The 20225-nt window shown below is 35.2% G+C and overlaps 1 protein-coding gene across 2 annotated transcripts in view; it reads left to right on the forward strand.

Annotated features, from left to right (window-relative positions):
• Window positions 1–20225, forward strand: part of CNTLN (centlein) — a 307277-nt gene that overhangs the window by 172830 nt on the left and 114222 nt on the right. For both annotated transcript variants that reach the window (XM_007098529.3, XM_042964431.1), the window contains exons 13-14: window positions 11087–11187; window positions 19727–19818. In XM_007098529.3, coding sequence (XP_007098591.2) covers window positions 11087–11187; window positions 19727–19818 — 193 coding nt within the window. The remainder of the gene's footprint in view (window positions 1–11086; window positions 11188–19726; window positions 19819–20225) is intronic.

A 20225-nucleotide genomic window follows, 5' to 3' on the forward strand; every position in this document is an offset into this window, starting at 1 on the left:
ATAAAAACTAAATTCTTCATATAGCACACTTGAACATCTTGACCCCCTTCTTATCATTTCTGTTTCACTTTTTTGTTTCTTACCTGAAAATCAGTATGAGAATGTAAAATATTTGCAAAGAATTACTGATGCTTTTCCTATTTGATGCTGAGAATCTTGGCTGGTGAATTTGTCAGTGAAGGTGGGTAGAGTTGGGGCCAGTAGTAAAGGGGTTTAGAATTCATAATTTAAAAATTCAATTTTATTTTATAGAAGCAGGGAATTCTACCCCATATATCATAACTAAAGTCTTCTTCAATTCAATTATCTTTTGATCATTTTTCCTTAATGATAAAAAGTAGATAAGCTATAGGTCAATGGAATACCATCTCCTTTCGGTTTAAACATTAAATGTATGCTGGCCATGATGTCAAAGAATATTTTATAAAATACAATAGTAATAATTTTTAAGGAGCTAAAATCAAAATATTATGGTAGGAAAAGTTCAGTTATTTTTTTTTCCTTTAGCAAAGCAAGACTCCCTGTTTTCTTTCAGTGCAAATATTATTTTTCCATATATAGAAATGAGGATTAGGAACTGAATTTCTCTAACATGAGTTGGAAATAAAATTCTCAAAAAAAATGTCTGCTAAATCATGACATATTTTGCAAACACATGTATTTTTGGATAACTGTTAGCACTGTAAGAATTACACATTAGTTTTATTTTAAAGCATACAACTTAGTGACATTTAGTGTATTTATAGTGTTGTATAGACATGATCTTTATCTAATCCAAAGCATTTTAATCACCCTCAAAAGAGACCCCATATCCATTTAGCAGTCACTCCCAATCTGCCCATTTCTGCCTTCCTTCAGTTCCTGGCAACCACTAATCTGTTTTCTATCCCTGTAGATTTACCTATTCTGAATATTTTATATAAATGGAATCATATAATATCTGACCTTTTGCATATGGCTTCTTTCGCCTAGTATAAGGTTTTCAAGAATCATCCACATTGTAGTATGTCTCAATACATCATTCCTTTTTACAGCTGAATAATATCCCACTGTATACAATAAATATATATTTATTCATTCATCTCTTTTTAATTTTTTTTTGTTAATGTTTATTTATTTTTGAGAGAGAAAGAGACAGAGTATGAGCAGGGGAGGGGCAAAAGAGAGGAAGATGCAGAATCTGAAGCAGGCTCTTGGCTCTGAGCTGTCAGCACAGAACTCAACATGGGGCTCGAACCCATGGACTGTGAGATCATGACCTGAGCCAAAGTGGGACACTCAACCGACTGAGCCACCCAGGTTCCCCTTATTCATTCATCTCTTGTTGGCTAATTGGGTTGCTTCTACTTTTTTGCTATTATGAATAGTGCTACTATGAACATTTATGTACAACTATTGGTTTGAATACTTATTTCCAGTTCTTTGGGATATAAACCTGTGAGCAGAATTGCTAGGTCATATAGTAAGTATATGTCTAACTTTTTGAGGAACTGCCTGACTGTGTTCGTAGTGGCTACATCATTCTGTATTTTCACCAGCAATCTACAAAGATTCCATTTGCCCTCCATTCTAGTTAACACTTAGTCTTTCTTTGCACATCTTTGCATGTGTTTTTTTGCCATTTGTGTTGCTTTGGATAAATATCTATATAAGTCTTTTGCCATTTAAAAAAATTGGGTTCTCTTTTTGTTTTTGAGTTACAAGAGCTCTTTGCATGTTGTGGTTACTAGACACTTACAAATATTTTCTCCCATTCTGTAGGTTGTCTTTTTACTTTCATAATAGTTTCCTTTGATATACAAAGGTTTTTAATTCTATGAAGCTTGATTATTATTATTATTACTATTATTTGCTTATGCTTTTGGTGTCATTCTCATATACATATCTAGCTATCACCGAATCCAAGGTCATAAAGATTTACCTCCATGTTTTCTACTATGTGTTTATAGTTTTAACTCATACTTAGATCTTTGGTCCATATTACAGCTTTGACAAACAGGCTATATGATCACATGTAAAAGTTATAATGTGGTGAATTAATAAGATAAGAATTTAAATGTATCAGTCCTTGAGAAATCAATTCAACATCAAACAGTACAGGCTATCATAAGCCAAGTGCAAATGAGAATATGAGTTCTGGTGTATTAGTATAATCAAGGCTTGTACAAGTTATCGGTGTCTGTTGGAAGGCAACAGATTTCAAGGCTATGTGGAGACAAGTTTTGAATCTCACTTACTTTAAGACTGAGTATTGGAGACAAGAAATTCAGCCACTGATGTTGGATACATAAGGAAGGAAACTCATTTACATATTAAGTCTTCATAAGTAAGAGTGAGAAGTTTCAGAACAAGATCAGCATGAAACCTAATTCATTGCTGTTAGAGCACCGAAGCCTAGGGTCCCTCATCGACCTGATCTCTAGTATGTTACTAGTACATGATGCAACTTGAGGCCTATAGATAGGCTTTAAAAACACTCATGATTCTGTTAAAGTACTGGGGTCTGGAAGCAAGTAAACATTATAGCTAAGTAAATAAAATGGGAAAAATAAAGGATTTTTAAACTATGGAGTTTTATAATATTAGTTACATAGTACTGAATCTGTGACCTTTTGTATTGTGGTGCTTTCAGTCATTAATTCAGTAAATTTGCTGGGCACTGGAAGTAAAATATTGAGCAGAACACGAACATTCTGGCCTCACAGGCCTTCGGTTTATTGGAGAACATAAATAATAATAAACACACAAATATATAATTACAAATTTGATTGATATGAAGATAAAGCTTTGCTGTGCCTTTCTGTGTTTGCATCTTCCCTGATTCTTTCCATTTTTCCCCTTTGTCTTTAGCCAGATGGATCTGGCTAAAATATACAGTAAAACCTTGGATTGCGAGTAACTTGTTCTGTGAGTGTTCCATAAGATCAGCAAACATTTCTAATAAATTTTAACTTGATAAATGACTGATGTCTTGTAATACGAGTAATACATGACACCAAATGTCACATAATCACAACTGAGACAATGGTTCTTCTCTCTCTCTCTGTGGGATTGGGGGTGATTGTCTCCCATGCTCTGATGCTCAATCTCAGGCCACGGTGTTTGGCAGAAATCAGTGGTTTTTCAAGTGTCCACAACTGGTGCTAGTGTATTTTTTGTCACTTCAAAGCACCTATGGACAGTCCTTTGCTTTTCCATACAAAAGTAAGCTTAGGAATGCTTTGCTTCATTCTAGGTCAGGCTGCCTGCAGACATAGACCCATTCCTCTGCTGCCTTATTGCCAATTACATTAAATATAGTATATGACAAGAGTTTATTAATACTGTACTGTAGTCAACATCCATGCGAACATACACAATGGCTCCCATGTAGAAAAAGGTTGAAAAGAAAGGCGGTAAGAAGAAGGGGATGATTATGATGGAAGTTAAGAAGGAAATCATTGAGAAGTACTATTGAGGTATGCAAGTGGCTGAAATTGCAAGGTTTTTTTAAATTTTTTTTTTCAGCGTTTTTTATTTATTTTTGGGACAGAGAGAGACAGAGCATGAACGGGGGAGGGGCAGAGAGAGAGGGAGACACACAATCGGAAACAGGCTCCAGGCTCTGAGCCATCAGCCCAGAGCCTGACGCGGGGCTCGAACTCACGGACCGCGAGATCGTGACCTGGCTGAAGTCGGACGCTTAACCGACTGCGCCACCCAGGCGCCCCAAAATTGCAAGGTTTTATAAGTCTATGTCTGCATCTTGTCTGCAGAGGAGGAAGAGAAAAAGGTGGAAGGATCCATTTACTTCAAATGAGATTAAGGCAATGTGTAAAATGTGGGAAACAGTGCAAAATTTTGTAAAAAAGCACCACCCAAATAAGTCTGTAGCAGTGCGAGCGATGAATCTGTTTAATGATAATACAATGTCACATTTCCATGAAATCCTCAAAAGGAGTCAAAAGTAAGTGTCATTGGATAGGTTCCTTGTTAAAGTTGCACGAAAAGAGGAAGATTCCATTGAGCCAATAGATAGCAGTGATTCCATCAGTGATAGTGAAAGTTGTCCTACACAATAACCCTCCTCTCTCTTGTCTCCCCCACACTAACCATGAAGGTTTTCAAAGGTAAGTGCAGGTTAATTTGTTTATTTTTCTTTATATTTTGTATTTTCTTTATTATTTTGTATGATAAGACAGTATTGTAATCATTTTTATATGAATATTTTTGGGTTGTAGAACGAATCTTCTGAGTTTCCATTATTTCTTACGGGTAAATTTGCTTTGATATACAAGTGCTTTGGATTACAAGCATGTTTCCGGAACGAATTATGCTCGCAAACCCAGGTTTTACTGTACTTTTGTTTGCGGTGTTACCAACCTAAATTGGGGGATATATATTTTTTATTGTGGCAAAATTTACATCACATGAAACTTACCATTATAACCATTTTTAGGTGTACAGTTAAGTCCCATTAAATATGCTCACATTGTTGTCCTGCCACCACCACCATCCATGTTTAGGACTTTTCATTTTCTCAAAATGAAACTGTACCCATTAAATAATAGCTCCCCATTCCCCCTTCTCTCAGCTCTTATCTTTTTCTCCTTTTGTCTCTATGAATTTGCCTATTCTAGGTATCCTATAGAAAATGGAATCATATGTTTTTCTTTTTGTGTCTGGTTTATTTCATTTGTCTTAATGTCTTCCAAGTTTTTCCATGTTGTAGTATGTGTCACAATTTCTTTCCTTTTTTAAGGCCGAATAATACTATGGTATATATATACCATATTGTGTTCATCCATTCATCCACTGATAGATATTTGTGTTTTTTTTACATCTTTCAGCAATTATATTTTTCTTGTATTGTCATTGTATTTTACTGTACAATTAGCAAGAATGTTAGTTAAGAGAAAATATTTTGTGTCCGTTGGCAGATATTCACTGATGTAAGCGGCAAGTATATTTTGGAGTTTTATTTTCTTACTCTTGAGATTAACTTTTAATATTGATACCTTAAACTATTTTCATATTTGAGACTGTATACACATGGTATTTGTTCTTTGAGGTCATCTGTTTTAGTCCATTTTGGCTGCTATTACAAAATAATGCAGACTGTATAGCTTATAAGCAACAGAGATTTATTTCTCATAGTTCTAGAGGCTGGAAGTCTGGATCAGGGTGCCAGCATGGTCTGGCAAGGGCCTTCTTTCATGTTGCAGATATCTTGTCTTATCCTTATATGACTGAAGAGGTGAGGGCGCTCTCTGGGGGTTCTTTTTTAGAGGCACTAATCCCATTCATGAGGATTTCACATGACCTAAGAACATCCCAAAGTTCTGACCTCCTAACACCATCATCTTTGGAGGTTAGAATTTCAACATGAATTTTAGAGGAACACAAACATTCAGGTCATAGTATGATACATATAGTATTTTTAATTTGATTGTTACCTTAATTTTCATACATTTTAGGCACAATATATATAATGTTTTTAAAATTACCTAAAGAATTAATAGTATTTACTAAAAGATCACATAGTGTATCTTAAGTGTTTAGTGAATAATCATTTGATTTTTCTGAAAAAAAAAACCATAAAAATTACTCTCTTTAAATGTATTTTGTCATACTAACAGTTTATGTTCTTTAAACAACAAAACTGGAAGTATCACAATTCCAGACTTCCAGTTATATTAGAAAGCTATAGCAATCTAAACAGTATGGTAGAGGCATAAAAATAGACACATAGATTGGGGCATCTGGCTGGCTCAGTCAGTAGATCATGTGACTCTTGATCTTGGGTCCTAAGGTTTGAGCCTCACATTGGATGTAGAGATTACTTAAAAAGAAAAAAAAGAGGAGCGCTTGGGCAGCTCAATTGGTTAAGCATCTGACTTCGAATCAGTTCATGATCTCACGGTGCGTGAAGTTCAAGCCCCACATGGGGCTCTCTGCTGTTGGCATGAAGCCTACTTCAGATCCTCTGTCCCCTTCTTTCTCTCTGCCCTTCCCCCACTCATTATCTCTCTCTCTCTCTTAATAAATAAGTAATCCTTTTTTTTTAAATTTTTTTTTTAACATTTATTTATTTTTGAGACAGAGAGAGACAGAGCATGAACGGGGGAGGGTCAGAGAGAGGGAGACACAGAATCTGAAACAGGCTCCAGGCTCTGAGCTATCAGCACAGAGCCCGACGCGGGGCTCAAACTCACGGACCACGAGATCATGACCTGAGCCGAAGTCGGCCACTTAACTGACTGAGCCACCCAGGCGCCCCAATAAATAAGTAATCTTAAAAAATACCTACTAAGAAAGAAAAATGCAGACATAATAGAATAGAAATAGATAGAATAGAAAACCCAGAAATAAACCCAAAGTTATATGGTCAGTTAATCTTTGACAAAGGAGGAATGGATATACAATGGGAAAAAGACAGTCTCTTCAACAAATGGTGTAGAGAAAACAGGGCATCAACATGCAAAAGAATAAAACTGGACCAATTTCTTACGCCATACACAAAAATAAACTCAAAATGGACTAAAAACCTAAATGTGAGACCTGAAACCATAAAAATCATCGAAAAGAGCACTGGCAGTAATTACTGTGACATCAGCCAATAGCAACATTTTTCTAGGTACGTCTCTTGAGGCAAGAGAAACAAAAGTGAAAGTAAACTATTGGGACTACATAAAAATAAAAATCTTCTGCACAGCAAAGGAAACAAACAAAACTAAAAGGCAATCTACAGAATGGAAGAAGATATTTGCAAATGACCTATCTGATAAAGGGTTAGTATCTAAAATATATAAAGAGTTGATACAACTCACCCAAAAAATAACCCAATTAAAAAATGGGCCGAAGACATGAACAGGCATTTCTCCAAAGAAGACGTACAGATGGCCAGTGGACATATGAAAAGATGCTGAACATCACTCATCATCAAGGAAATGCAAAACAAAACTACAATAAGATACCTGTCAGAATGGCTAAAGTCAAAAACCCAAGAAACAACAGGTGTTGGGTAGGATGTGGAGAAAAAGTAACCCTCATGCACTGTTGATAGGAATGCAAACTGGTGCAACCAGTGTGGAAAACAGTATGGAAAGTCTTCAAAAAGTTAAAAATAGAATTACCATATGATTCAGTAATTACTACTAGGTATTTACCCAAAACATACAAAAACACTAATTCAAAGTGATACATGCACCTCTGTGTTTATTATAGCATTATTTACAGTAACCAAGATATGGAAGCGTGTCCACTGATAGATGAATGGGCAAAGAGGATTGGTGTGTGTATATTTATATGTACATACACACACACAATGGAATATTATTCAGCTGTAAAAAAAAGAATGAAGGTGCGTGTGGGTGGCAAAGTCAGTTTAGCGTCCGACTCTTGATCTCAACTCAGGTCATGATCTCACAGTTCATGAGTTTGAGTCCCACATCCAGTTCTGCACTGATGGTGTGGAGCCTGCTTGGGATTCTGTCTCTCCTTCTCTCTGCCCCTCCACTGCTTGTTCTTTCTCTCTCCCTCTCAAATAAATAAATAAACTTAAAAAATTAAAAAAAAAAAAACAACTAATGAGGGGGCCTGGGTGGTTCAGTTGGTTAAGTGTTTGACTTCAGCTCAGGTCATGATCCCGTGGTTTGTGGCAGGTTCTGTGCTATCAGTGCAGAGCCCAACATGGGGCTTGATTCCACAAACCATGAGATCATGACCTGAGCCCAAACCAAGAGTCAGGCACTTAGCCAACTGATCCACTCAGGCGCCCATATAAATATCATTTTTTATTTTGAATGATACAGATAACTAATACAAAGTGTTTACCCCTTCTTAAAACTATCTCAGGCTTTTGAATGGTTTGTTTTCATTGTAGATCAGTTGCTTTTTAGTATTTATAAGAAATAAATAGTATTGGAGTACCTGGGTGGCTCAGTCGGTTGAGCATCCAACATTGGCTCAGGTCATGATCTTGTGCTTTGTGGGTCACAAAGCCCTGTTTTGGGCTCTATGCTGACAGTGCTGACCCTGGAGCCTGCTTTGGATTCTGTGTCTCCCTCTCTTTCTGCCCCTGCCCCACTTGCGCTCGGTCTCTCTCTCTCTCTCTCTCTCTCTCTCTCTCTCTCTCTCAAAGATAAATAGAAAGGAAGGAAAGGGAAGGAAGGAAGGAAGGAAGGAAGGAAGGAAGGAAGGAAGGAAGGAAGGAAGAAAGAAACAATCATAAGTTTCATATACAGATTTCCTCCAGTTACATGGGGTACAGTAATTACTGTGTGGATGAGTGTATGTGTGTGTGCCCCTCCCATCAATCTGTAACCTACCTGAGAAGCTACAAATGTAATCCTAGGATCGTAATTTTTAAAGTTCTTATATTAAAAAATATGTAAGTATACCCATCAAACTGTAAACATCAATTTTTTAATAAATAATCTTAGTGAGGAAAAGCAGGGACTATTTTTTTAATAGTTATATAAAGTATAAATGTAAAATGTATTTTTAATATATAGATATTATATTTATTTTTTAATGTTATATTTTAAATCTTTTAATAAAATAAAATATAAATTATAATAAATTATAAATATATTGTTGAATATATAACATTTTAGAGCTGCTGTGTCTTCCTAGTAAGTCATTTCTTTGATCATTATGTAATAACAATCTTTATCTTTAATATTACTTTTTTTTCTTAGTCTGTATTTTATTTTTTATGCTCCTTTTAAAAATCCTTTTCTTGGGGCACCTGGGTGATGCAGTCAGTTGAGCATCCAACTCTTGATTTTGGCTCAGGTCATGATCCCCTGGTTTGTGAGATTGAGCCCTGCCTTGGGCTCTGCACTGATAGCATGGAGCCTGCTTGGGATTCTCTCTCTGTTCCTCCTCTGCTTGTGCTCTCTCAAAATAAATAAACAAACATTTTTTAATCCTTTTCTTCCCTTAGATTTGAATACATGTTGTTCATTTCTTTTTTGACTTCTTCTGATTTATACATTTTATGTTTTCCATTCTTTAAATGCTTTTTCTTGAAATTATATATCTCTTAAAAAAATTGGTTTTTATTTTTAAATTTTTATTTATTTATTTATTTTATTTGAGGGAGGAAGGGAGGGAGGGAGCAAAGGAGGGAGGGAGGGAGGGAGAGAGAGAGAGAGAGAGAGAGAGAGAGTGAGAGTGAGCTGCATGCACAAACAGAGAAAGGCCAGAGGAAAAGAAAATCCCAAGCAGGCTCCACACTCAGCTTGGAGCCTGACCTGGGGCTCGATCCCACAACCCTGAGATCATGACCTGAGCTGAAATTAAGAGTTGGACGCTCAACCAACTGATCCACCCAGGTGCCCTGAAATTATACACTGTTTATTTGACAAACTAAAGTTCATTAGTACTTATATCCTCACCAACAGTACAGGGTTCTTAAAATACTTTAACACTGACCCTTCTCTTGATCTTATATCATTTTATTTTTCAGATTTTAGTTCTACCATATTCTATTTCTACCTTCACTTAGCTATTGTTATGATGGCTTCACATGATAAATATTTACTTCCATGTACACATTTACAAATGTTTTTAATCATCACTGCCTATTTTGTTTCATATGTTGACTTTGAAGGGTCTTTTTCCACCTAAATGAAATAGTTCTTTCATCTAGGATCTATGAGTAGTAAGCCTTTGAACGTTGAAAATATTACTTATTTTTCTTCTGCTTTTTTTGTTTGTTTCTGTGAGAAGTCTGTTGTCACTCCAAAGTTCTTTAGTTGTTAATTAACATTTCTTCTCAATATGGTTGATTTTAAGATTGTCTTTTTCTTTGGTATCCTACAGTGTTCCTGTGTTTCTAACCATGAGTATAGTTTTATTTATTGTTTGAAATTTGTGATACTCTCTTAATCTACTAATTCACATTTTTCATCAGCTCTCAATTTTCAGCCATTGTATTTTGAATATTAATTTCACTCTTTCTCAATTCTCTCCTTGAAAATTTCTATTAGATGCTTTTTGGGCTTCTTATTCAAACACACTTTATATATTGTTACTCTTTTCCTCCTTTTTGTTTCTTTGTGTTGTCTATAATTTTATCAGCTTTCATTAGCTTTGTGTGCTATTTAATACATTCCTTAGTTTGTAATGAGTTATGTTTTTTAAAATAAACGTTTGTCACCTCTTTTTCCTTTTTATCAACATTTTCAAAACTCTAATTTTATAAAAACTCATTTTAAATTGTTCTGTTGTTTCATTTTCCTTATTGTGCATTCTCCTTTATTGGGTGGGGTGATATGTAGACTGTCATTCATGTCATGACCTGAGCCGATATCAAGAGAAGAGTTGGACATTTAACCAACTGAGCCACCCAGGCACCCCTAGGCTTACCTGTTTTAATGGAACAAAATAAGCTCAGATATTCATGTTTCACTCAGAAAATTTTTGTTTGCAAGCTTACTACAGTTAGCCCAGTTTTGTCTCTCAGCCATGAAGGACCTTGGGCATAAACTTCCATCTCCATTCAGGTCTGAAGGTCTGAGGTCTCCATGGGTGGTATTTGATCCAGTCTCTCACCAGGGTAGCTCAATTCCATTTTACTAGTAAGAGTTCTTTGTCTTTTCTTGGCATCTAGAAATGTACTAACTTTGCTTTCAGTGTATGTATTAATATTTGTATTATGATTTGCATAGTATATCTGTTTGTTAAAAAGTGTTTGGTACAAAGTGTATTACCTGGCTGGCTCACTAAGTAGAGCATGCACCTCTTGATCTTGGGGTTGTAAGTTTGAGCTCCACATTGGGTGTAGATATTACTTAAAAATAAAATCTTAGAAAAAAAATGATTGGGTAACTCATTTTTTAAAAATACAGCTATGTTTTTAAGTATTTAGCATGTTTATTTAGATAAATTTAAAAATCACTTACTTAAAACATTTTTTCCAGATTCTCATTAAAATTCAATTTTAATTGTTAGGATTTATTAATAATGATATATTTTTCTTTTTTTACTATTGCCTAATTCATATTTTGTTAAATATCTTTACTACCTTTATCTGTTTGCTACACTATTCAGTAACTTACATGTTTCAAATAATCATTTATTGTGTTAATTTTCATAGGATGAATCTTCAAGAAGAATTGGATAAACTTAAAGTACGTATATCTATTGATAAGGCAACAATACGAGAATTGAACACATGTATGGGAGAGAAAAGAGAAGGTACATTTTTTTGTAAGACTAAATATTTAATGCAGGCATTTTTAAATTATCCAGTACTTGATGTTTTATTTTCAATTTCTTGTAAGAATCTTATCCTTGTTCCCCCTCTTTCCACTGCTTTACTTTCTGATATGTCATTAACATTTTTACCTTTCACAAGAAAATCAAATAGAACACCTAAAAGTCAGCTTTATAATTCATTAAAAATTCTAAAGAGATATTTGATAAGGAGAAGAGATGTTCATTCTTTGGTTCATCAGTAAAGTTTTACTATTTATGTTTGTTCAAAGTTTTATAGATTATATAGAGTTATTATCCTCAATAATTCATTTATATTTTTGTTTGACATTACATTTTTCTGGAACTCATTTAGTGCTCCTCTGTTGTCCTGGAATCAAAATAATAGAGTTAAAAAGAAACTTGGAGGTCTGCAGATCTGCCACCTGATTGACCACTAGCCTAAAACTGTTTAGTAAGAGCAAATGTATCTGTTCCAGTTGAAGTATTGTTCCTTTGTTAAAATCAGGATAACTGTATTTACTATATGACTTCAGTCCATACTGTGGTATCTCATTAAAAAAAAGTAAATAAGATTGATATGAAGGATTTCTCCTTGTTTAATTTAACTGCAGCTTTGTTGTTACTCCTATGCTTTTTAGGTGTTGACAATTTATAATTAACAATTAATTTAATAATTTATACTTAACAGGTTTTCATATACCACTCATCTTTCTATTGTCCCAATTACTGTTGTTGTTCCAGTTGCTCTTAGGTCACTGGTGCCTTGTCAAAGACAGCATTTGAGATATCTATTTTACACCACTGAAACACTGGTTTTCCTTTGTTTTACCTTCATACTGTGCTTCCCTGTATTTTCTTTGTTTCTTCCACTGGAATTTCCTTCCACTTATTCCTTACCTTTTGGGGTTCTCTAAGATTTTATCCTCAGTTTACTTTTTAAAAATAACTTTATTGGGTTGCCTGGGTGGCTCAGTTGGTTAAGCATCCAACTTCGGCTCAGGTCATGATCTCACAGTTTGTGAATTCAAGGCCCTCATTAGGCTCTCTGCTGTCAACATGGAGCCTGCTTCGGATTCTCTGTCCCCCTCTCTCTGCCATTCCCCTGTTCGTTCTCTCTCTCTCTCTCTCTCCTTCTGTCTCAAAATAAGTAAATAAAATTATAAAAAGTAATAACTTTATTGTTTCTGGAAAAAGTATGCATACTTACAAATATTCAAGCAATAAGAAAGAATAAAAGAAGACAAAACATCTTAATTCCATCATTTAAAAATCAAAATTTCAATCTTAAATAATTATCAAATCAAATATCTCTTAATACTTACATATAAAGAAGACTAGTTAGATAAATTGTGCAAACAGAAAAACATAATATATGCTATTTTTTAAAAAGATAATTACATAGGGGCATCTGGGTGGCTCAACTGGCTGTCTGACTTTAGCTCAGGTCGTGATCTCACTGTTTGTGGGTTCAAGCCCTACATCAGGCTCTGTGCTGACAGCTAGGAGCCTGGAGCCTGCTTCACATTCTGTGTCTCCCTCTCTCTCTCTGCTCCTTCCCTGCTTATGTTCTGTCTCTCTCTCTCAAAGATAAATAATAAACATTTTTTTTTTAAAAAAAAGATAATTACATATTACTTTATTTGGAACAATCCAAATAAAAAGAAACAGATATAATCATAAAAGAACTGTTGAACTTTAGGTAAATGTTTCATTACGTCAATAGATGTTAATTTCTAAAACTTCCCTCTAAGATTAAAAAGAAAGATCCTAAAAATATTGAAGATGAATTACTTTGTATTTTTTAAAGCATGTATTTCAATTTCAGGGCATATTAAAAATTAATATCTTGTCATGCAAAATGAAAACAAGTTATTTTTAAAATACATTTTATTTTTCTCATGGTTCATGAGTTCGAGCCCCACATCAGGCTCTGCCCTGTTGGTGCTTGGATCCTATGTCCTCCTGTCTCTCTGCCCTTTCCCTACTCAATGCTTGTTCTCTCTCTCTCAAAAATAAACATTTAAAAAAATGGAAATAAAAACAAAAAGTTTTATTTTATTTCCCCCACAGCTTGAGTCTTGTTCATTAAATAAACTTTTAATTTTATCAAAGTCTATAATTTAACATATTGCAACAATAATTTCCCCAGGTTTAAAGTCTTATTTTTATATGCAATGTGCTCAGTACTCATCACAGTTTTAAAACCATCATCTTTCTATTCACGAATTCTTTATTAAGATTTATTTTTTTGGTTCACCAGATATAACTGAAACTTCAAGAAGGGATCAAAGTAGCTATATTTGTAAGAGCTTAGATGTTTGAAAATATGTTTCAACAGTTTTTACAGTCAATGGATAAATTGGCTGGGTATAATTGTATCATGTCACACTTTTTTTTCCCCTCAGAACTTTCTAGATATTATTCACTTTTTAGAATGAAAGCTTGTTGTGGAGATATATTATGGAGAGGTGTCAGGTTTGCCCTTCCTCCAGTTCCTCACTCCTTTCTTTGGATATGACTTCCTTTTGCTTTGTGAATGCCTGAATTTTTACTTTTTTCAACCTGATGTTCCAAAACTTAAATAGAAGATGTCTTGATATACTTTGTTCTAAATCATATTTTTGGATTATCCATGTAATTTATTATTTGTCAATTAAGATCTTCCTGCATTACAAGGAAATGTGTTTTTGCATATTGCATTTTTAATACTGCAGTTCAAGGATGTCAGTAATCTTCGTATTTGCTTACTTTTTCTCTTACTTTTCCTCTCCCTCTCCCCATATATATGGAGAGAGAGAGAGAGTTTATATATTATATGTATATTCTTTCCTTTGTTCTTTCTAGTATTTATATTAAATCTACAACTCTTCAAATTCCCACTAATTTTGGATGTCTTATTATTTCTTTTCTGAGCTTGTATTTTATTAAATTCAGGTTTTTGGCAAGTTCTTTTCTTTCTTTAATTGTGTTTTTTTCCAGACTGGATCCTAAATCTGTATTTTGTTAAATGTCCATTTCACTCCACCTGCTGGAGAGTGTTTCCTGTCCTGCAAGGGGTGATCTCAGAGATTTTAAATATCTGGCTTTAGCTGTCACCAGTCTGGTGGTTCTTATCTTTACTAAGAACTATTTCTGCTGCTTTTTATTTTCTTCCTGGGAATCCTGTAGATCCAGACTTACAGTTGATATTATTTTCTGTTTTCCTAAAGGACTCCCTTTAATATTTATTATAGCGCACATCTGCTGGTGATGACTTCTTTCAGCTTTTTTATACCTGAAAAAGCAACCTTTATTTTGTCTTTATTTTTGAAAGATCTTTTCACTAAGTATAGAATTCTGCATTGGCAGGGTTTTTTTTTTTCTTTTGATACTAAAAAACAAATTTACTCTATTATCTTCTGGCTTAAAGTGTTTTCAGTGAGAATTCACCTGTCATTCTTATCTTTTTTAAAACAATACATAACATGTCTTTTTTTTTTTTTTTTCCTACTCTCTCCTATTGGGAGAATGAACTATTCTTGGGCCTGTGTGACTTTTGGAGATTATTTCCTTTAATCCTTTTAGGTGGTTCTTTCTTTGGGCTGTTTACACACACGCCTGTGCTGATCTGTACTTAGCTGAAGACTTGAGGGGGACCCCCTGTAGACCTTCGGAGCTCTCCCTGTGTCCGAGCAGATTTCTGTTCCTTGGCACTGTATCCTGCAAAGTCCAGCTTCCTTGGTCTGTCTGGACTCTGGGATCTGTCACTTCAATTTAGGAAGAATACCAGACCCATTTAGTGCCCCATTTCTGTGCTGTAGCCTGGAAGTGCTCCAGGCAATAAGTGGGAAAAAGGATTGGATTCACTTCATTTGTTTGCCCTTAGGGCTGACTACTTTGCAGTGTCTTAGACACCCAATGTCTGAGAACCATTTTTTTCATCTCTTATTCTCTAGTTTTAGTTGTTCCACATGGACAGGTAAATCTAGTGTCTCTGGTACTTACTTTTATTGTCATTGAACATATTTCCCTGGATTAAAATCCCAAATCTATAGGGATAGTAACCTTTCTCCATGTACCAGGTGTATTTTCTTATTTCCTGCTACCTGTTTTCCCCTGCCTATTTTTATAAAGATTTCAGAAGTTTTGCATGTTTTTTTTTAAAATACTCATTACCTTTCCTCTCAAATCAGTTCTGTCTCCTCTAACTTCCCGCACAAGCACCTTAACCGCTGTCACACTAAATTTCTCTTTACTGAAAATTACAATTCATAGTGTAATGAATCTGCTACAATCCCACAATATCTCTGTTAGAAGCTGGAGAGATCTGAGCTGCCAGGTGTCTATGTAGCTGATTTAAGATAATAAGCCAAATGAAAGTAACAGTCAAGCCTTTAATCACTTACTATATAAGCAAGAGGCTAAAGTGGAGAAAGCATCAACTCTCTCTGTTCCATCTTCCCCCTGGAACTGCCTGCTAGTTGAGGATCAGATGGATCAGCACAGACAGAGGGGTTGTCTTACAGCCAAAGGAGCTCTGAGCAAAAGTCTCCTGCATTTTTATTGACCTGAGTCTTGGGGGAGAAAGGAAGGGAGGGCTGGGAGAAGAAAAGTATTGGGTATTGAGTCAGATGCAAGAAAAATGTCTTTAAGGTTACCCCCCACCCCAGCAAACAAATAAGGACATCTCAACAGAGGCACTTGAGGAAGGCCTCAGCCAAAGGGCTGCCAGTCAGGAGGTGTTCACCTGGAGGCCTAATGGAGGTACACAAGGCAGGAACAGAGACATGCATAAGAATGTGGTTGGCAGGGGGAACCTGAGCCCTTGACTATAAACTCCCTTCAGGGACCGCAGTCTATTGGCTGTGTGCCAGGTCTGGTTGGGGGGGGGGGGCAGCTTTCCCTCATAGGGCCTGCCAGGTAAAGCATATAATACCTATGTTCAGGCCTAAGAAATCACCTATAGGATTAGGCTTGGAGCAGGAATCCTCAATCTTTACAAATACAAGAGTATGTTCATAAAACCACTGTTTATGGTATTTTTCATTGAAAGCTGAAGAGCTGTTTATTAATAAAAGGATGAAACAAACAAATGTGAAAGCTCAGAAACTATAGCAAGTCCAAGTACACACACACACACACACACACATAATTTTTTGTTGTCGTTGTTATGTGGGTCTGTGGATTGGCTGAAACAATCTGGTCCAGCTCATCTGGTCCAGCTCTTTTTTAGGCTACAAGTGGAGTTTATTTCTGCTTCTTGGCCACAAAAGGACAAGTATAAACATGCAGAGCCTTTTAAGCCTTGATTTAGAACTGGCACGTTGTGACTTTTATCCACATTCTTTGGCTAAAATAAGTCATTTTATTAAATACAGCTACCAACAATTCATATGTCTTCTCTGTATAAGTTCCTGTGGAGGATTGGGGAGCACTTTTAGACTTTTTAGGCCCTTACCCATAAACTTCCTAGAAGTCCTTTGTCCAGCTGAAAGGATCTACTAAGCATCCCATTATTACTTTCAGAGATTGTCAGTAACAGGCATGACAGTCAAACCCAGAGGCCATGTCTCAATATCAACATCTTAGATTTGGCCTTTATCCTGCCAATGTGTCAGTGGCTGCTCCTTTGATATGGTGAGAAACACCTTCATTTCCAATCCTGAAAGTAATGGAAGGTATGCACTTCTATATGCCTGTGGCTGCTTCCTTTTTGAACTCAGTTCTTTTCTTGAAACCTAGTCAAGTGCAGCCAGTAACAACCAACTCATGCTGTCAGCATTCTACCCTGGATATTCCTCACTTACTGTTATAAATTTATTAGCTACATTTTTTGTCTTCTGTGTTTTGTCAAATGGCATTTTGCCAAATGTTGGCCACTGCATAACACAAGCACCGTTTTCTCAGCCTTCTGAAACGTGTTCTTTGGCACCCATTACCCATCCCCAAGTCAATGCCACATAATTTAGATTTTTATTATAGCAGCATTCACTTATAGTTATCAATTTCTGTACCTGACAGCTTTTGCTACGGCATAAATGACCACAAAATTTCAATGACTTGCAACAATACACAGGATTTTTCTTGTTTATGGTTTCTGCAGATCAGCTGGGCAGATGTGCTTCAGGCTGCAGTTCTGTTGTTTGTCTGAAGCATACTGAGTTCACATGATTCCACATGTCTCAGTCTTGGGCCCAGGCTGAGCAGGGCAGGGACTCTCTGGCATGTTCTTTTCAAAGCAGACACTGGAAGCTTCCAAGGGGAGAGGTTCAGAAATACCTAAGTTCTAGGCTTATAACAGGCACATTCTTATTTATTCCCACATTCCTTTAGGCAAAGTAATTCATATGGCCAACCTCAACATCAGTGGAGTAGAGATCTGTACTCCACCCATGAAGGTAGAGGATGATGGAGTAAGCATTTGCTGACTAATAATCTACTATAGTGTGATATGAAAGTATTAACCAAAAGCATTTGCTGTTTTTCAAGTACCTACTGCTCAAAAGAATCACTATACTGAAGTGGCATATTTTAAGTCATATTCTGCAATCCTTCATAATGATAATAAGTTTTAAAAATAATTTGATAAAATAGCTAAAAGAATCTACAAAGAGAAAACATTGCAGAAGAATTTAATTTGTTAATGTAATCTAAGAGAATTAAGAGAAGAGAAAAACATGGAAGATAGGATAAGTTTAAACAATTATGAATAAACAGTATTAAATGTTAAAAAGTGGAGAGGGAAGAAACTCCTGGGAAAGAATATAAATCAGAATGAATTTTATAAACTAAAACATTAAAGATAAATCTCCAGCAAGGTGAAACATGCTCATACATCTACCATAGGACAAAAATAGAAGTGCATATTTCTAACTAGGTCCTCTTGGTTCATTTCTCAAATCCTGAGATCCTCGAAGGGGAGGAGAATCAAGGGGCAAAGGGGGCTCCTTGTTCTTCCCCATCACCTGGGCCTAGCTATTTGAATACTCTTTATAAATCCTGTGAAGGTGAGAAACTAAAGTTTTTGACAGAAAACCACACGTGAGCATGGTCAACCAGTCCACCAGTGGACTTTGCTCACACACGGGAGCACAAAGCAGCAATCCAATTCATTTTTAAATCAGTCTTCAGCATTTATTTTATTGGAATTATTTAGCTATTTTTAGCATTCTATGCTCTTTGAGCATAGAACTATTTTCCTCTTATTTTTAAGAGTAAATATTTCACTTAGAACTATAGCAGATATTTAAATGACTTGAACAGCTGAATTGTATTTGCATATTATTTCTATATTGCTGAAAGAGTGTTGTAAATGAATTCAGCACCATGGTGTTAGGGGACTAGAAAAAGAAACTTGGGAACCAACAGATTATTATCAAGGTAAAGGTACATATTCCCCAGGTGGCAAATTCTACCTATTCTAGCTTTTATTATCCTTAGGATAGTGTTCTATTTATTTCATGAGTACAGAAGTTTTAATTGGATATGTCATGTTTCAAAGACAAAAGAAATGCCTAATTCACTCTAACAAACTTGTTAGTCACTGTTTATACCAAGAGGATTTCTACTCTACTGAGAATAATATTGTTTTCTTTTTCCTTTGTTGATAAATCAAAGTTTTACACTGACCTACAGCAGCCAAGCATACTTTAAAGCAAAATCACCTCAGTCTAACACAGATATGCATCCTTTTAGCTTTGTGTATTCTTTTTGCCCTTCTATTAATTCTTTAAGAAATGTTGTATCCTAAAAATAATTCAATAATAAAATATTAAATTTGTCACAATAATTTATCTGATTAGCAAACATTTGTTATAAGTTTTAGTGTATTTAAATTTTAATAATGTTAACTGAAATTTTATGATTATTTTTTTCCTTTAATTTTGATATCTTGCTTGTACATTTTTGCTTGGTTGAAAGGTTGTGGTAGTCAAATGCATCGTCAGTATATAGGAATCATTTATAGAAACAACTTCACCTGTTATCTGGGTTTTTGTGTGTTATACAGTGACAGTTTTCCTGGAAATTAGATTTTTATGGTTTACTCTGCCTACTGTGTGATCTTTTACCTGAAGAAAAGGGGATGGTAGGGGCTGTTACAGTTTCAGTCCACCCTAATTCGGGTACTGTTTGCTTTGTTCAGCAATCACTCTGATCCTCCTGGCAGGGAACAAGATCCAGAGAACAAAACTAGTAGTGACTGTGTAGATAAGAAGGCAGTGAATTCTGCTTTTAAGGCAAAGAGGGAATAGTCTACAAAAGAATGAAAATAGGAATAAAAGTATAGCATTGTTAACCTGAAGATCTGTTGTACCTTTGAAAATCTTACACTGGGGGAAAAAAAAGACGCTACAAAGATACGTAATTATGTGACTGAAAATCTTGGAAAAGGTCACCATTTAGTTTCTAGCCAAATACTTGACAATAAAATAGGCTAGAGTATTCATAATTGAGGAAGCAGAACCTTTTTCCTTAAAATGACAGGACAGTGTTTCAGCATTATATGAGTTACCATAATATATTATTTATTCTCCACCAGAACAACTCTGTGGATATGGTGAAGATGATGGGGTCAAGAAGAGTACTCCAGAGAAGAATGGGAAAGAAATGTCGGAGCAGACATGGCAGAAGGTAGTGCAATCTTTAAGATATTGAGCTGAGGAAGTTAAATCTGAATTTTAACATAAAGGATTATAGTTTAAAACGAGGGCTCATGAACTTAAACCTTGTGTGCATCCTTAATTTAAATTCATAATTCAAAATCATTGGCTTGCCAAAATGGGTTAAAAAAATCAATGTTAGTGAAATAAATGTGCAAACACTTGTGCTTCTGTTGACATAGATTAAAAATATCTCAAAGATGAAATGAAGAGAATGACAATGGAAATTAAAAAGATGTATACTATATGTGCTTATTAATTATAATTTAGCAATTTAACTTTAAAATGGAACATGATGAGACTCTGTTATACTTCAAAAGGCATACAGGTTTAAAATATTTAAATGATTAAAACTGAGCATAGTTTTAACTTCGGTAA

The sequence above is a fragment of the Panthera tigris genome, chromosome D4, assembly GCF_018350195.1.
Source record: "Panthera tigris isolate Pti1 chromosome D4, P.tigris_Pti1_mat1.1, whole genome shotgun sequence".
NCBI lineage: Eukaryota > Metazoa > Chordata > Mammalia > Carnivora > Felidae > Panthera > Panthera tigris.